At 43.6% G+C, this 15,662-nt stretch overlaps 2 protein-coding genes across 6 annotated transcripts in view; one reads left to right on the top strand and one right to left on the bottom strand.

Annotated features, from left to right (window-relative positions):
• The first annotated feature begins 375 nt into the window (after window positions 1-375).
• Window positions 376-1,494, top strand: KCNJ1 (potassium inwardly rectifying channel subfamily J member 1). Its single transcript, XM_009680426.2, has one exon. It carries the CDS (start codon window positions 376-378, stop codon window positions 1,492-1,494), a length of 1,119 nt encoding a protein of 372 aa, XP_009678721.2.
• An 11,162-nt stretch (window positions 1,495-12,656) lies between these two features.
• FLI1 (Fli-1 proto-oncogene, ETS transcription factor) overlaps window positions 12,657-15,662 on the bottom strand; it is a 96,039-nt gene continuing 93,033 nt past the window's right edge. For all 5 annotated transcript variants that reach the window (XM_009680421.2, XM_009680425.2, XM_009680422.2 and 2 more), the window contains one exon: window positions 12,657-15,286. In XM_009680421.2, the coding sequence (XP_009678716.1) occupies window positions 14,757-15,286 (530 nt within the window). In that variant the 3' untranslated portion in view covers window positions 12,657-14,756. The remainder of the gene's footprint in view (window positions 15,287-15,662) is intronic.

Consider the following 15,662-nt stretch of genomic DNA (forward strand, 5'->3'; position numbering starts at 1 on the left):
ATGTAGGTCTATGAAGAAATTACCTGCTTCTCTATGCCTCAGCTTATTCAAATGAGTAGGGTACAATATTAACAGCTGACTTATTCAAAGGAAGTTGTAAAGTCTAATAATTTGTTTCCAAAGTTTGCCTAGCAAACAGCAGTGATTATTTTCTGCTGGAATGCTCCTTAGGCAAGAATCTGTTAGTTGCCTCTGATACTGACTAAAACTTTTGCCCACTAGCTGAGGGAAAATATGCAAATGATATAACTTTTTCCTAAACAAGTGTCTTGAGACTTGGGCAGAATTTATTCCTTGCCTGCAGGAACAAATGAAACCTGTGTTACCCTTAATTTTTATTATTTCGCATTCTCCAGAACGCTGTCAGCAGAAGGAATGTTCAACTACCTCCGGAAACGCTTTACCAGCCACATCACAGAACGGAGCCGACGAAGAGCAAGGCTCGTCTCTAAAGATGGAAGGTGTAACATAGAGTTTGGCAACGTAGAAGAACAGTCAAGGTTCGTCTTTTTGATTGATATATGGACAACAATCCTGGATCTCAGATGGAGATACAAAATGACTATCTTCATTTCAGCATTCTTAGGCAGCTGGTTTCTATTTGGTCTCCTCTGGTACGTTGTGGCATACATACACAAAGACCTTCCAGAATTCAACCCTTCCATAAATCACACCCCCTGCGTTGAGAACATCAATGGCCTGACTTCGGCTTTCCTGTTCTCCTTAGAGACCCAAGTAACCATTGGTTATGGTTTCAGATGTGTCACAGAACAGTGCGTCACAGCCATCTTCCTGCTGATTTTCCAGTCTATCTTAGGGGTAATCATCAATTCTTTCATGTGTGGTGCCATCTTGGCCAAGATATCCAGGTCCAAAAAACGGGCTAAGACCATCACCTTCAGCAAGAATGCTGTCATCAGCAAGCGTGGTGGGAAGCTGTGCCTCCTTATTCGGGTGGCAAACCTCAGGAAAAGCCTGCTGATTGGAAGTCACATCTATGGGAAACTGCTGAAGACCACCATCACCCCAGAAGGAGAGACCATCATTTTAGACCAGGTCAACATAGAATTTGTAGTTGACGCTGGCAATGAGAACCTGTTCTTCATTTCCCCACTAACTATTTATCATGTCATAGATAAGAACAGCCCGTTCTTCCACATGGCAGCAGAAACCATTCTGCAGCAAGATTTTGAATTGGTGGTCTTCTTGGATGGCACTGTTGAAGCTACTAGTGCTACTTGTCAAGTAAGGACATCCTACATCCCAGAAGAGGTGCTCTGGGGTTATCGCTTTGCTCCCATTGTGTCCAAGACCAAAGAAGGGAAATACAGAGTAGACTTCCAGAACTTCAGCAAGACAGTGGCTGTGGAGACTCCCCACTGCGCCTTCTGTCTCTATAACGAGAAAGAAACCAAAGCTAAAGAGAAGAAAGGTTATGACAACCCTGGCTTTGTCATGTCAGAAGTTAGTGAAACCAGTGACACAAAAATGTAGTTCTGAATGTTCGCGTGATTTAACTTCCATCATAACGAAATCAATCTTGACAGGATTCATAACTTAGTAAAACAAGAGAAACATGCAGGTTCATTTTAATTCTAAAAGAGCATTTATCCTCTCAAAAGCCTTAAATCAGGATGAGCACAGTGATCTCCAGAATCCTATTTAACTACGCTAGAGATATATATTTCACAGAAGTTTATTTTTATACCTGTGGGTCATTTTATGAAGCTGCTAAGTTGGAACGTCCAACTCACTTAAGCTCCCAGAGGCATACAAGCCTGTTAAAAGGCCTGAAAAGATAGAAAAAAATTTAGGGCATGCTAAAGATACACAGCTGTTGGAATTAAAGAACAAAGGAAACAGAAGGCAAAATTCTCAAAAAACCTAAGAGACTTAAGAGCCAAAACCACAAAAAAGTATGTTTCTAATTGCCCAAGTCCTCTCTAAGAGCAGACTCCGGCTCCAGAACACTTAAGCACTTTTGAACATTTCAAAACTATCCCTTCTTTGAGGCTGGTACATCTACAAAAATGGAGCATTAATGGACGGTATGTGCTTAGAAAGCTAGTAGAGAAGACAGCTTCAGCCATACTGCTGCACCTAGAGTTGGTTAAAACACCTCTTCCGTGAAAGTTTTTGATTCCTTTCATGAAAAGGGAACTAAATGGAAAAGAAAAGTGAAAAAGAACAAGGAAAGGCACAAAGAGACCCACTATGCGAGAAGAGGAATTTTGTAGCTTCTTCCTAATTGTCTCACCTTATGGTGATTCTTTTTGCCATTTCTCCAGGGGCTGGCTACCTGTGAAGTCAGGAAGCATACGAAGAAAGAAGGCAAGCCACAGCAAGGAGATCCAAAATACACTGATTCTACCATGCATGGCAGAAAAATAATCTACTGGGAGGAGAAAGGAGGAAATTCCCTGGATGTATCTTTAGGAAAAAACACAAAGCAAATACAGATTCTCTTTTCTCTTTGAAGCACAGTCGTCTTAAAATAAAAATATTGCAAAGATACACAGATGCTTCCCATCAACAGTAGACTTCAGATTTAGTTCCAAATGGTTTGTCTCATCACAACAAAACGTGCTGTTCTACAGGAAACAAATTCTGCTCAGTGGTGTTAAATCAACTGAGTAGTGGTGAACATTTTCCTAGTTTGATTTTTTTAATGATATTTAAGTTTCAAAAGCGACAAGAAGCTTCAGCATTGAATTTCCACTTCCTAACAGCCTGGTTTTTTTCAATCGCTTCTTTTGCTGAGAGTTCAAATGACACACCATAGAGGGAGTTTTTCTGGGGAACTCTTTCCAGTGATGAATTGACTTCATTATTCTCAACATTATGGTAAAATGGAAGTGTTTAAATGATGCTGGACTGATTGGTTTTAAAAGAAAGGGAGAATTAGGCAGGCCAAACTGTAACAAGACAGTTATTTCGCGAATGAATGGAATGTGCGTGGAAATCAAAATCTTGGACACAGGAGCGCTCAGGTCTCAGTCCCAATCTAGTATCAACTCCATCAATGGGAAACAAATCATTACATTCATCAGATTTGCTATCTGTAAAATGGAATGTAAAGTACTTTGTGCAAAGAACAACGGTAAGAACAATTATGTCTCCAAAGGACTTTAAAAGCCAATTTTCAACTGTATCAATCTTTCCTCTTCTATGCACCGCTGCTGTACCCTTCTTCATTTCCAGATGGAAAGGTCAGCACAAAGTTGTTCTCATCATGCTGTGTCAGAATTACTAAAATGAATGCACTATGGTTGACTGCAGAGAATGCTAGAATTACCAGCTAAGATATTCAAGGTAATTCACAGATGCTGCCCAATAAGTTAAGTGTACTGTTTTTGCTGTCTTGCAAGTAACATTGGTATCTGTAAAGATGCTTTTACAGTCCTAATCACCGCAGCATCTGAGCCTCTCCAACCAGTAGACCATCTCACAGATTATCTGTTCGGAAGGACAGTTTTATTATCCTCGACTTACATATGGTGTACCAAAGCACAGAGTGAACAATTAGTCACCTACAGAAACCTTGGAGTCTGAGTTGTCCCAGGCCTGTCTGAACCAGAAGGCCACACTTCTTCCTCAGTTGCTACTACATGCCCTTTATTAAGCTTCCAGTACAGCCGCTCTGTGAATAACATCCATGGAAAGCAGAACTCAGGTATTCAAGAATTACAAGTTACACTCTTTACCCTTGGAAGAGAAGCACCAAGATGTCTCCTTACTGAAGTCAGGAAGACAGTCTCCCTTGTACAAGGAAAAGTGTAAATCACTAGCAAATCCATTCAAAGGCCCAACCCAGTCCTGCAATGAGGTGAAAGGAAAAAAACCCATTATCTTTAATAAAAGCTGGTTTGGGATGTTAAGGCTAGGAAGATAATCGAATACTACTTAGCACCTGTTCAAGAGCCAATGTACATCCCCCAGCTGAAAGGATCCCTAAACAGTGTGCTTTTAGTCACTGCCCTTGGAAAGCTGGCTCAAAGTCCTGAGCCTGTAAGTGCTTTATGACAGTTTTTCCATCCTTTTGCTCTATGTCACTACAGCACAAGTGTGAGGAGACTTTACTCCATGTCTAAGTCTTAAGCGGAACCGCAATTCAAATAAAAAGACGCTGATCTCATTGCAAGGATGATTTTCTGTTGTTCAGTCTCTTCTGAAGTTACACCTCCTTCAATAGCTATATTGCCTACAATGAGTTGGCACAATACAGGCAGGGCAATTGTATTTTTGCTTGTGTTTTGCTACTACAGAGGTAAGATCAGCTACTGCATGAACAGAGAAGATCAGGGTGACAAATCCCAAGCTGATGGGGCCATGGCTGAGCTATCAAGCTGTTACTTAGAGGGGGATCACATAGCGACCTAAATGGGAATCTAGAAATGAAACGCTCCTCCCACAAGGCTCCTACTGATTGTCACTTCAGGAAATGCTAGCTAGTGGTGCACCAAGCAGCAGATAGAGCACTTTAGTCAGACCCCAGCAGCAGGGGAACAATGAGTGGAATTTCCTCTTTCTGTCCAGAGAGGGCTGTTTGTCACCAGAGAGATAAAGTCCCAGGGCAGGGAAAAAAGGTTATCGGGAGACATGCTGCATACAGTGCCACTCAGGACAGACTCCATAGGAAATCTATTTTGGGGCCTGTCACCCCTACTGCCATTAAAAGAAAGTTCAGTTAAGAGGATGAAAATAAATTTAATCTCGCTGAGCAGAAGTGGCTGGAGAGAACCCACAAACTCGATACTGGAAAACAAAGACTCGTTTCTTTATGCTGCCCATGACAGCATTTCATTTTCACATCACCACAGCATTCTTGAAGCCTTTTGGTTCTCTCCTCCTTCTGTCTGTCCATTCTGCAGCAGCAACAATTAGCCCTTTTCATGGAGTGGAATAGGATGCACAGAAGCTAACAGCCTAGTCAAAACAAAAGACTGCTGTAGAGTTAGACTTCTGCTTGCCCCAAAAGGACTGATGCATGTCCACGCTAGATTACGTCAGTGAAGTTTTTCACACTTGCTACTACTAGTTTGGCTATATTGCTCAACTAGGATACCTTAGAAGACCTGCAGTCTCCACAGTGGTCTAACCACTGGACTTGGACCACTTGAGATCCTGATGACTTCACCACGAAAAGAAATCAGATCACGTACATCTTGAGAGATTAAGGCCTAAAGGCTTTAGCTATGAAAGTGCTAGCCAAGCTGCTAGGCTTGCAAATAACACATCTACACTAAACTTAAATTATCTTCTCATTTCACAAACATGTTTCTTCTACTGTATTTATTTTAAACATTCATTCAAGCTGTGCATAACATTTCAATCATTTTGAAATAGATTTGCCCTCCTGCCAGCAAATGAATAAGGCATCCTGCTGGCTGCTGGAGAAAGGGCCATGAATTAAAGTAACTGCTTTTAGTAAACTGACACATGCTAGTTAGCAGTCTCCACAAATTCTTTGGTAGTAACGGGTGGAAAGAGACTCCTAAACAACACTACTACTACAACCTCTGGCAAACTGTTTAGATACTCATAGTGACTTGCATTGTCAGAATGTGGCAGACCACTGCTAACCAGCACATAGCAACTGAGTAGCTTCTGCATGTACATACTTGTAAACTCAACTACTCACCCATAAACAAGTCAGTAGTGTACAAAGCCCCAACACGAATGGGGGCAGTTGAGGTGTCATATCCTCCTTCCTCTCCCCAGGCAGCAAACTGATGTGGTTATACTCATATGTGAACTCATCTGGGAAGAGCCTTTATTTCCCCCTCCCTTTCATTTTGCCCCCTTTGATTCACCCCCGCCTTGAACTGTCATGGTGCTGGCCCCAATTCATGTTCCCAGCAGAAGCAGAGCAAAACCACAGCACAATGCAAGGAACGTGAAGAGAGTTCCTGCCACAGTAGGGATATGGGGAACAGAGCAAGTTCTTACACCCTCCAGTAAAGCTGTGCCTGCAGGTTATTGCTGCAGCCTGGGGAACCTCTATGACAACACTGCCACGGGCCCTAAATCAAGCACAAACCTGTGACAATTCTGTTGTAATGAGAGCAAGGAAGGCTCAAGCCCTCTCTCCACAGTTGCTAGAATACACAATATGTTTCCTGAGGCCAAGTTGACATTCCTGTGGTGGAAGCATCTGCCTGGGGAAGCTTATGGCTTGAACAAACTCTGCTGCACAAGAAATAAATCCTCCCTGCTCCAGAGAGCTGAACAAGCAAGGGGAGGCTGGAAATCAAAGTCTCACTTCCCACCTCAATCTGCATATCGCATTACTAATCAACTAGCCAGCATGAAGCACAAAGTATTGAAGCCTTTGCTCCCCCGGGTGACTGCATTCCAAGCAAGCTCCGCAGCTCAAAGGCAGTTACTGCACTATTCTGTCACGACAGCCTACCACGAAGGCAGGCTGGGACGCTAGAGACCACGCAGGGGTGCTATCAGTCGGATCGGGAGCTCCACTAGTGTCTTCTGTCTTGCTGCCGCTGGATGGCACCCCTTACCTCCAGATCGACCAAACAGCCAGCTCACATCTCAGGCAACAACCCTAAACTTAACACTGGCAGTGCAGCAAACCTAACAGCGCTAACTATGGCAATCCTGAAAGAGCAAAGCAAGAATTTATTGGGACTGTTCCTTATTTTATTACACGAAGTTTAATGCATTTAGTGACTTATTTTTGGCATGAGCCCTGCTAGCTGGATATATTTAGCCACTTCACAGAAGCGCTGGGAGACTTAATTCACTGCAATGAATTCAAAGGTGATATGTAAGTGGAGGGTTGGGGGCTGTAAACATCATGTCTGTAGTGGCATCTAAAGCACCCTTAATCTAGGTGGAGCTGGAGTAGTAGGTGGAGTGGGTTAGTAGCAGCGAGGCTGGGTCTGGGGAGACCCATATACCATTTGCAACTCTGTTCTGCAACTTCAAGCAAGTTGCATTCCCCATTCAGAGCCTCAGTTTCCCCAGCTGTAAAAAAAACAACCAAACAGGCCACCTTGGGAAAGCTTTGAGTTCTAGCTCTGTGTTAGTTTTGCAATAGTGCCCAAAAGTGCCTTTCAGCTGAAGCCCCCGCTGATTTCCAAGTGTTTCTGGTATGTTGCAGAGCCTACGAAAACTTCACACAAAGGATCTGCTGCCACTGTCGCAATGTTTGCAAATCATTTTATCACTTGTCCAGCAGCTCGAATTATGGCTCTTTGTGCTCCTGTGCTGGGGACTTTACACACACAACCAAGAGAGGCGACCTGAGCCCATTAATCCCTACGGGGTTACTACTCCTCTGCACTGCTGCAGCCGAGAGCAGACCCCAGCCCTGAGCCATGCCAGGTTTCCACCACACTCCCACCCCAAACAGGACCCTCTCAGCCTTACAGCTGCCCTCGGCCACGTCCTTAAAGCACCTGAGAACTGGCACCTAACCCCCAACTCGGCACACCCCACGGGCCACGGGCTAAAACCCGCTTCCGGGGGCAGGCGGAGGCTGCGCAACAGCGACTTACCGGGGGCAGGACCGCGGGGCGGGGGAGGGGGGCGGCGGCGCCTCACGGCGGTTGGCGACCGTTACCTCAGGGGGCGGCCGAGGCGGGGGGAGGGGCGCTCGCGGGCAGCGCCGCGCGCAGGAACCCGCCCAATCGCGTGGCGCCCCTCGTGCGGGACCCCCCCCATCACGTGCCCCCCCCTCGTGCGGGACCCCCTCCCATCACGTGGCGCCCTCCCCCGCGCCGTGCAGCGCCCGCCCGGCGGCGCCCCCCAGCGGCGGCGAGCAGCGCCGGACGCTCCCGCCCGGTTCCCACGGCCCCAGCCCGGCCCAAGGCGCCTCACCGGGCTGCAGGGTGAGGGTTTGGGCTGCTGCCCCCCCCACCCCTTCCCCCCCGTCCCGGGCAAAAGGGTGCTGCCGGGCTGCTTTTAAACCACTCTGAGAGTTTCACATCACCCCCAAGCTGCAGGAGCTAGAGCTTTGCAGAGCACATCAAAGGCTTTGCAGTAGCATTCACCCTGAACAGAAGTGCCTCCGATTTTTAACTTATCACTGTGGTCTGTTAAGCTTGCAGGGCCACCGCAGGCAGGCTGAATCCCAACCAAACCATGCTCCTTCATAGCCTTCACACCCTGACTTGCCTTAGCAGGCACATCCTGCTGCCTCCTGCTCAGACCTCTCCACAGAGCCCCCACCACATCCCTATCTCCCTCCCAGCAGCCCAGGCCCAGGCACACTCCGATAGCTGAGCGCTCGTGGCCATGAGGGTTGCAGAAAGCCCAAGGGCGAGGCTGAGGTTATTTCAAATACCAGCTACCAAGAGTCATAGCACAACCTCCTCCAGCAGCCATATACAGACACTGAAAACAGACCTTGCACTCCACAAGGGCAGAAGATGCAGATCTTTCCCACACACAACTTGCACAGCAGCAGCCAAGGCAGGAGAGGCTTCACTGGCTTGTGGACAAGGCTCTACAGCAGCAGGGAAGGTAAAGCAGATCCAGCATCAGGCTTTACAGCTCCAGGAGACAAAGTTAACAAAAAGCCAAAGCAAATAACAACTTTGCAGCAGTTCCTGGAAAGGGAGAAGCAACTTCTTGTGCTGAAGAGCTGTGCATCAAACAGCCAGAGCCCCTGTACTTCTCTACCTTTAGCAAATATAATTTAAAATAAATACAGCTCTCCACCCCTTTCTGCCTGCTCCTTAGCCACATAGATAATGAGCAGCCAGGCCCACTCACACTACCTACCCCTGCTCACAAGAAACCCTGTTGCCTGCTTGGTGCAAGTATTTATACTGGCTGAAGTGGCTGCTCAGCTGCAAACACACCTGGCCGTCACTGACACACCTGCTTGCACCACATCTGGCTTTGGATGCAGCTCAGGTGCCAGTGCTGGTAAAAGAGGAGTAGTGGTTCAGTGAGAGATGTTGCTGGGGCAGGAAAAATAGCCTCCGAAGACTTCCCCCCCCCCCTTTACTTTTTTTCCCTTTTTAGTGGATTTAGTATTGGGGTCAGTTTGGTAGCCTTGGAGACTGAAAAGCTGAATTTGTCTATGTAGCAAGCGTAAAAAGAAAGCACGTCATGCTAACATCTCTCTCATCTGAGTTAGGAAATATGAAGAATGCGTAGCTCTGACTTCTTGCTATTGCTATTGCAGGATATAGGCATGGTCTAAAACTGTGTGGAGGGTATGGGAGCTCAGGGATCGGGGATCCAACCCTGATTTTTTCTCTTAGGTCTCTGTATGACCTTACGCAAGGATTTCTAACTTTTTTTCTAATGTGATAGAAAAGTCGGAGCTTTATTTGCAAGCATTTCTGCTTCTACAGATGAAAATCATAATACACAAATTACTTCTCTGTCTGACCTTAGGCAAGGATTTCTACCTCTTTTCTAACGTGATAGAAAAGTCTGAGCTTTGCTTCCAAGCAAAGCTTGTACAGATGAAAATCATAACACATAGGTTAAGTTATGCTAGGTACTGTGCAAACATATACAAATAGGGTCTCTGAAGAGAATGTATAAACTACAGTCTGTGCCTCTAGATTACAGCTCTAATTAGCACCAAATGGAGCAACAGTTAGTGTGATGTGGGGGTCTGCTCTGCTCAGAAGCAGGCTGGATTCTAACAAACTAATTTCACAGAGGTCATTAAACATACTATATCAGTATAGCAAAGCAGCTTGTAAAAAAGATCTATTGTAATAAAGTGAACCTAGCCCCTTTACCTAGAATTTGCAGACCAGTGGCTCTTTGCTTCTGACAGTAGGGGTAGGAAATAGCAGCTGGGCTCATCAGTGCTTTTGATATAAAGCTTCAGGCATAGTCATTTACCGTCACTGTGATTAGTAAAAATGCATGTGAAATATTATTATTCACATCATATGTTTGCACCAATAGAAGTTTCATGGCTAATATCCTACCCAGTTAATGTCTCATTAGGGCTGGAATTGTCTGAGATGTTTGCTGGGCATTTATATGATAAATACTCCCTTCTCTTTACTAACAGCAAGATGTCAGAATGGGCAAATACCTCTCCACTGAAATAATATTAAATGCATGTTAGAAATCCACGACTGTTTGGAAATTCAACATCAGGTCTGAAATATATAATTCTTTGATATATAAAATCAGTGAGCAAGTCTCCCAAGAGCTGATAGTGCCAGGTGCTTCTGAGGAAAGGTTGCCACTCATGTATGCGCAGGATGGGTTCTGTGAGCCTTTCTTTTTGGTCACGGCTTGCAGTCTACTTAAGTCCTGGCATATGAGGATTATAGATGGGAGTAATCTTAGATGCTTGACTTAAGAAAGACTTGACATCTCCTAGCATTAGGCATCTAATAAGTGCTTAAGCTAGGAGCTCCATCCTCTAGACTGTAAGGAGTGATTTAGTGGCTTTTTCAAAGTGTAATTGAAAGCAAAAATGTCTTAGGTGCTAAAGTTGATGCCTGTAATTAAGTAGTTAGAATACCTCCTGTTCTCCCTTTCCAAGTTCCTCTCATATGTGGACACAGTGACAAGTACATCTCAAAGGGAAAACTGTCACGAAGATCCCAGCCAAAGGAGCTTGAGTTTCGAGTCTGTAAAGCCATGGTTGCTTCTACTTTATAAGCTGCAGTATCTATGTACAGAAGGTGAAATAAAAAGCTAATTCCAGATTTGCATATTTAAGCTAGATCCTTTACAACGTTTGAACTTGGAATAGAACAGAAATCCTGGGTGAATAGTAGATCTCCAGAAATAAATAGCCAAATTCCCACTGATTTCAATGAGAACAGGGCTTTCCTGGTGAGGTTTGAATTCTGAGCTTCCATGCGGAGCAAAAGATTTTCTGCTGTCCCTGTTGACTCACAGCTCACAATCATGTGATCCCAACCATCTGTTTTATAAACTTTCTGATATAAGTCTGAAATACTTGAATTCAGTCTGACTTGTCCTCCTGGGAAAAGCAAAAAGTACTGTCAAATTCCTTGTTTATTTTCTCTCAGTTTGTCTCAGAAACTTGTGTTTGAGAGGGAGAAGATGCCCTCATCATCATCCCTCGAGCTTTCACCACTGCAAGGTCAGCCTGCTAGCTCGAGGTAGAAATGGGCTGCTTAGAGGTAGATAGGTTGCTTATCACTTGTTCTTAACCTGAGGAATTTAAATTAAGATCTTATGAAAATGCTAAAAAGTGCCTGGAAGGCATCTCACCAGTCTGAGGCTGTCTGGCACACTGGTATAACCTCTCCTTGCTCCAAGTTAGAGTCCGTGGGAACGCAGCCTGTAGTGGGTGGCAAACTCCATCTAAAGCTAAAATACTAGCAGAGATTAAAGTCAGCAAGCACTATGAAGAAAGAGTTCAAAGGAGATTGAAAGGACCTGATGCTGCTGATCACCTTCCATCTTCAAGCCGGCGTCCTTTAGGATCTTTCAAGCTGGACAGCCAGAAACAGATGCTTCTCAGATCGCTGGTTGTTTTCAAGTGTGTTTTCACCAAGGATCCTTCTAGCCAAACTTTGCTGTCAAAAACATCTTTGCACTCTGACAAACTTTATATTCTGCCTTGAGACATTTTTGTGCAAACTCAGTCTTCAAATTGTCCTTCAAATTTGCCTATTACTGGCAGATGGGCAGGCACGCTGTATTAAAAGCAAATACTCAATATTTCTATTGATGAGGCATAGCCAGAATGAATCCAGATCACGCTAAAGTGAAAAACAATATACAGAGATAAGCAACAAAACACACTCTTATGACTAAATTGAGCAGCTATGGTTGAATACACAAAGGGAACAGATCTGTGGTGGTTGAATGTACTATTTAATGTAGCTGCTTTTCAGAGCAAAGGCTTGCTAATCAAGCCTATGACCGCTATTGTACTAGAAACTTAGCAACAAAAGGTTGTGTGTGGAGGAAGGAAATGGTGTACTTGTGCAGTTATGCATTTCTAAGGGTTTATCAAATCTGTAGAAAGATCAAGCTATCTCTCAGGACCACCGTGCGTCTGCAAAAATACAGGAAGTGCCTTTGCCTGACCTTTATACACAATCAGAAGATTCCTTGGCAGGGCTTGTTTATGCAGCCTCTTACTCCGTCTCAGGAATGCTTTGGAGCACTGGCCTTCCCTGGGCTTTGGGGATAGGTGAGAAATATGAGCAGACAGGCAGCCTGGTACTATATGTCGCATTGAATATGCATGCTGTCACTGACTTGTTGAGGACCCTGAAGAGTGAATAATCAGAGAGACATTGGTTAGCTCAGTTGTGGCTGAGGGAGGCTGTGTGTGCTGGCACTCGGCATGGGGCTGTCCCTAGTCGCCGGAGCACTGGGCAAGGCTCTGCTCCCAGCTCGGCCACCATCCTTGTGCAAGACACTCCACCTCCCCGAGGTACAGCTACTCTATCACTTCTTTCTCTCTCTCTCTCTCTCTCCACATGGACAATAGATAGGTTTCCGATTTAGACATTTCAGTTAAGTACCTAAAATAAGCCTGATAAACGCAGGCTCCAGCGACGTAAATTTCCTTCAATAAGAGGTCGACAATGATGATGGTCACTCCTACTACTATGGAGATTCGTTGGTTTCCTTTTAGCTAAATTTAATTTAGAGGCAAAGTTCATGCTTTATCTGCAAGTATGAGAGGGGAGGGAGAGAGTGGGACAATATGATGCCTCAGAGAAGAAAACGACCATTTATTTTGTCACATTTTTTTACATCATACTCCTCATACAACAGCTTAATTGTAACACTTAATACATTTTTTAAAAAACACCAAGATTACTTGCAAAATTATATATATTTTAATATCCAAAAAGTACATTGCATATATATAGTAGCAAAAGCCCCATTTCCATGGGTAATTTCTTCATACTTCTTAAATTTTGCGATTATTGCAGTAATGTTACTTATAAACATCCCAAAAGCACTAAGACCTAAACTGATTAGCTTGATCTTATTTTTCCTTTTTGTTAAATAATGGCATCAGTGCTTCTGTTTAAAGTTATGAGCAGACTATAATGTTCTGGTTTTAGGCTCTCGTCCTGCAACTGGATGCACATAGACCAAATCTTGCACCCACACAGAGTCCCAGAGGTTATGTCTAGACTAGACGTTTGTGATCCTGTTAATTGGTTGCCAATTAATACTAGTTAGCTAATAGGTTGTACATGTAAGTCTACCCCCGCCTCGACATCTGTTCTAAAACGCAAATGCTTGCGGTTTAGCCTTCTGTTTATGGCACCAAACTGCCATTTGCAGCTCATCAAATTAACATCTGCAAAATTAGAAGGCTGAAAACTTTAAAATGTTTAAAATTTAAGTGAAAACACTTAGCAAAAGTTTTCAAAAGATGCACGAGAAATATCTGAGAATTTCTTTAAGTGGTCAAGATATTTCCAGAGTTTAAGATTCAATGAAAAATAATCACAAAATATTGAAAAAGTTGCTTTAAAGTGTTGATGCATGTTTTCAGTCAGCTTTAATACAAACATGTTAGCTAAATGAGGTTAATTGGCAGACAGTTTTGATGGGCTAGTACAAGAAAATGCTCTACTCTAGACAAACCCAGAGAAGTCTGGAAGGTTTCTGGTTAGTTTGGGGGTCATTTAAGGATCCAATTGCAGCACGGAGGCTATCTCCAACATATACATTACTCATGTCTTATTTTTTTAATTTTTTTTTTTAGTAAAAAGTACAAAGCTACAGCCCAAATGTACAGATTGAAAAGATGTACAAATTACATTAAAAAACAAAAACAACCCACAAACAACTGAGCTGATAGTAAAAAACAAACCTGCATTTGTGACCGAGGTCAACTCGTTTTATTTAATCTTTCTTTTAATACTGTGAGATATAGGGAAAAATAACTCTGCATAACTTATACAGTAATTTGCCTTCTGATTTGTTGACCCTTTGCATGACGGTCTGACAAACGCACAGCGTTCGCGAATCGGTAGCATTTAGCGATCCCTAAGACTCTGGCAGAGCTCAAGGGCCTGCTGTCATTTATTTCGCTTTACTCTTGCTTTCAAGGAATGTCTGTGCTTGACATTAGGTTACTTTATTTTGTTCTGGTCTCTGATGTTTCTGGAGTTAATACACAGTCTAATGAAGTTGTATAGTCTAGAAAAGTTCCTTCAATGCCCTTTACTTCTTAAAATATACATGTACATATATATATATATATATATATATATATATATATATATATATATATATGAATATATATATATATATATATATATATATATATATTTAATTTCCAGTTGGGTGAAACTCCTCATTTGCCTTAAAGCTAAGATTCCAGTTGCGGTCCCCTGCAGCCCAAGGTCCTCCTGACTTAATGGTCAAATTGCCTACCCTCTGCAAAGCGAGAAAAAAACCCATGTAGTCATCTTTTCCTATGACCCACTGTTGGATCTATGTCTTCTAAAAAGCCTTTGAATTCTTAAAAATTTCTGTGCTCACAATGCTAATAATCATTCCAGGTTATGGTGAACAATCTTCATAGTCAATTCCTACAGAGGACATAAGCATTAAAACCCAAAGAAAATGCAGAGTACTGGCCCAAAGAAGCATCCATCTCTCAGTTCAAGACACAAGAGGCAAAGTTACAAAAGTAAAAGGTTTGATCCAGGAATAACCAATATCCAGTTTTAATAATCCCCTAGAAAGGCCACAATTATCCATTAAGGGTCCCCCCGCAAAAAAATAAAAAATCCCAGAAGTAAAGAAAGTGTCCAACCAGACTGATAAAGGCCACTTGAAGATAAAAGCATCTAGTAATAGCTGCCCAAGTGTGGTGATACATGGGCGTTGGGATGGCGAGGGACATTGGGGTTTGGATAAATGCTTCCTGTAGGGGAGGTCCAATAAGGTGAGGCTGCTCCAAAGAAACTGGATGATGTGACAGGCATAGAGGAAGGGTGCGGGGGTACAAAGTTCACCTTCTGCTGGTGGGCATGGTAGGAAGGCATATAGGAGAGATCTGATGGATACTTGTATATCGAAGATTCAGTGGGATGAGGCTGAAGAGCCTGAGCAATGCCATGAAAGTCAAATTTGTAGGCATACCTTTTGCCATGCACTTTGGTCATAATGCTCTTATCATAGTAGTATCGGAGGGCTCGGCTCAGCTTGTCATAATTCATGTTGGGCTTGCTTTTGCGTTCTCCCCAGCGCCGTGCCACTTCATCAGGGTCCGTCATCTTGAATTCCCCATTGGTCCCTTCCCACGTGATACAGCTGGCATTGGAACTGTCCGACAGCAACTCGAGGAGGAACTGCCACAGCTGGATCTGCCCGCTCCCTGCAAGGAGCAAGCCAAAGAGGAAAGGAAATGACATTGTGTTTCCTGCTTAAAAGCAAAGACAAAGGCAGGAAACAGAAGGACTATCTCGATCTTTACTGGGAACTACTCCTTCAAGCCTTCGAAACTCTTACGTAGGAATGGATAAACTATTCCCAGCAAACAAGTTAGTCAACCCTTTGTTCTGTTTATGAGTTTGAGGTCAGATTAGATTTCATAATGGTCGCCTTTGGCCTTAAAAATCTTTGGGCTATTCATAAACAGGCTTTTTCTGAGCATACTGTTCTGCACAATTTTTCACTGAATGGCTGACATAGTATATTTTAACTCTTGATTGCTTACTGTTTACCAAGGATATTGTCTTGGATACCTACAG

This window comes from Struthio camelus, chromosome 22, assembly GCF_040807025.1.
Source record: "Struthio camelus isolate bStrCam1 chromosome 22, bStrCam1.hap1, whole genome shotgun sequence".
In the NCBI taxonomy this organism is placed as follows: domain Eukaryota; kingdom Metazoa; phylum Chordata; class Aves; order Struthioniformes; family Struthionidae; genus Struthio; species Struthio camelus.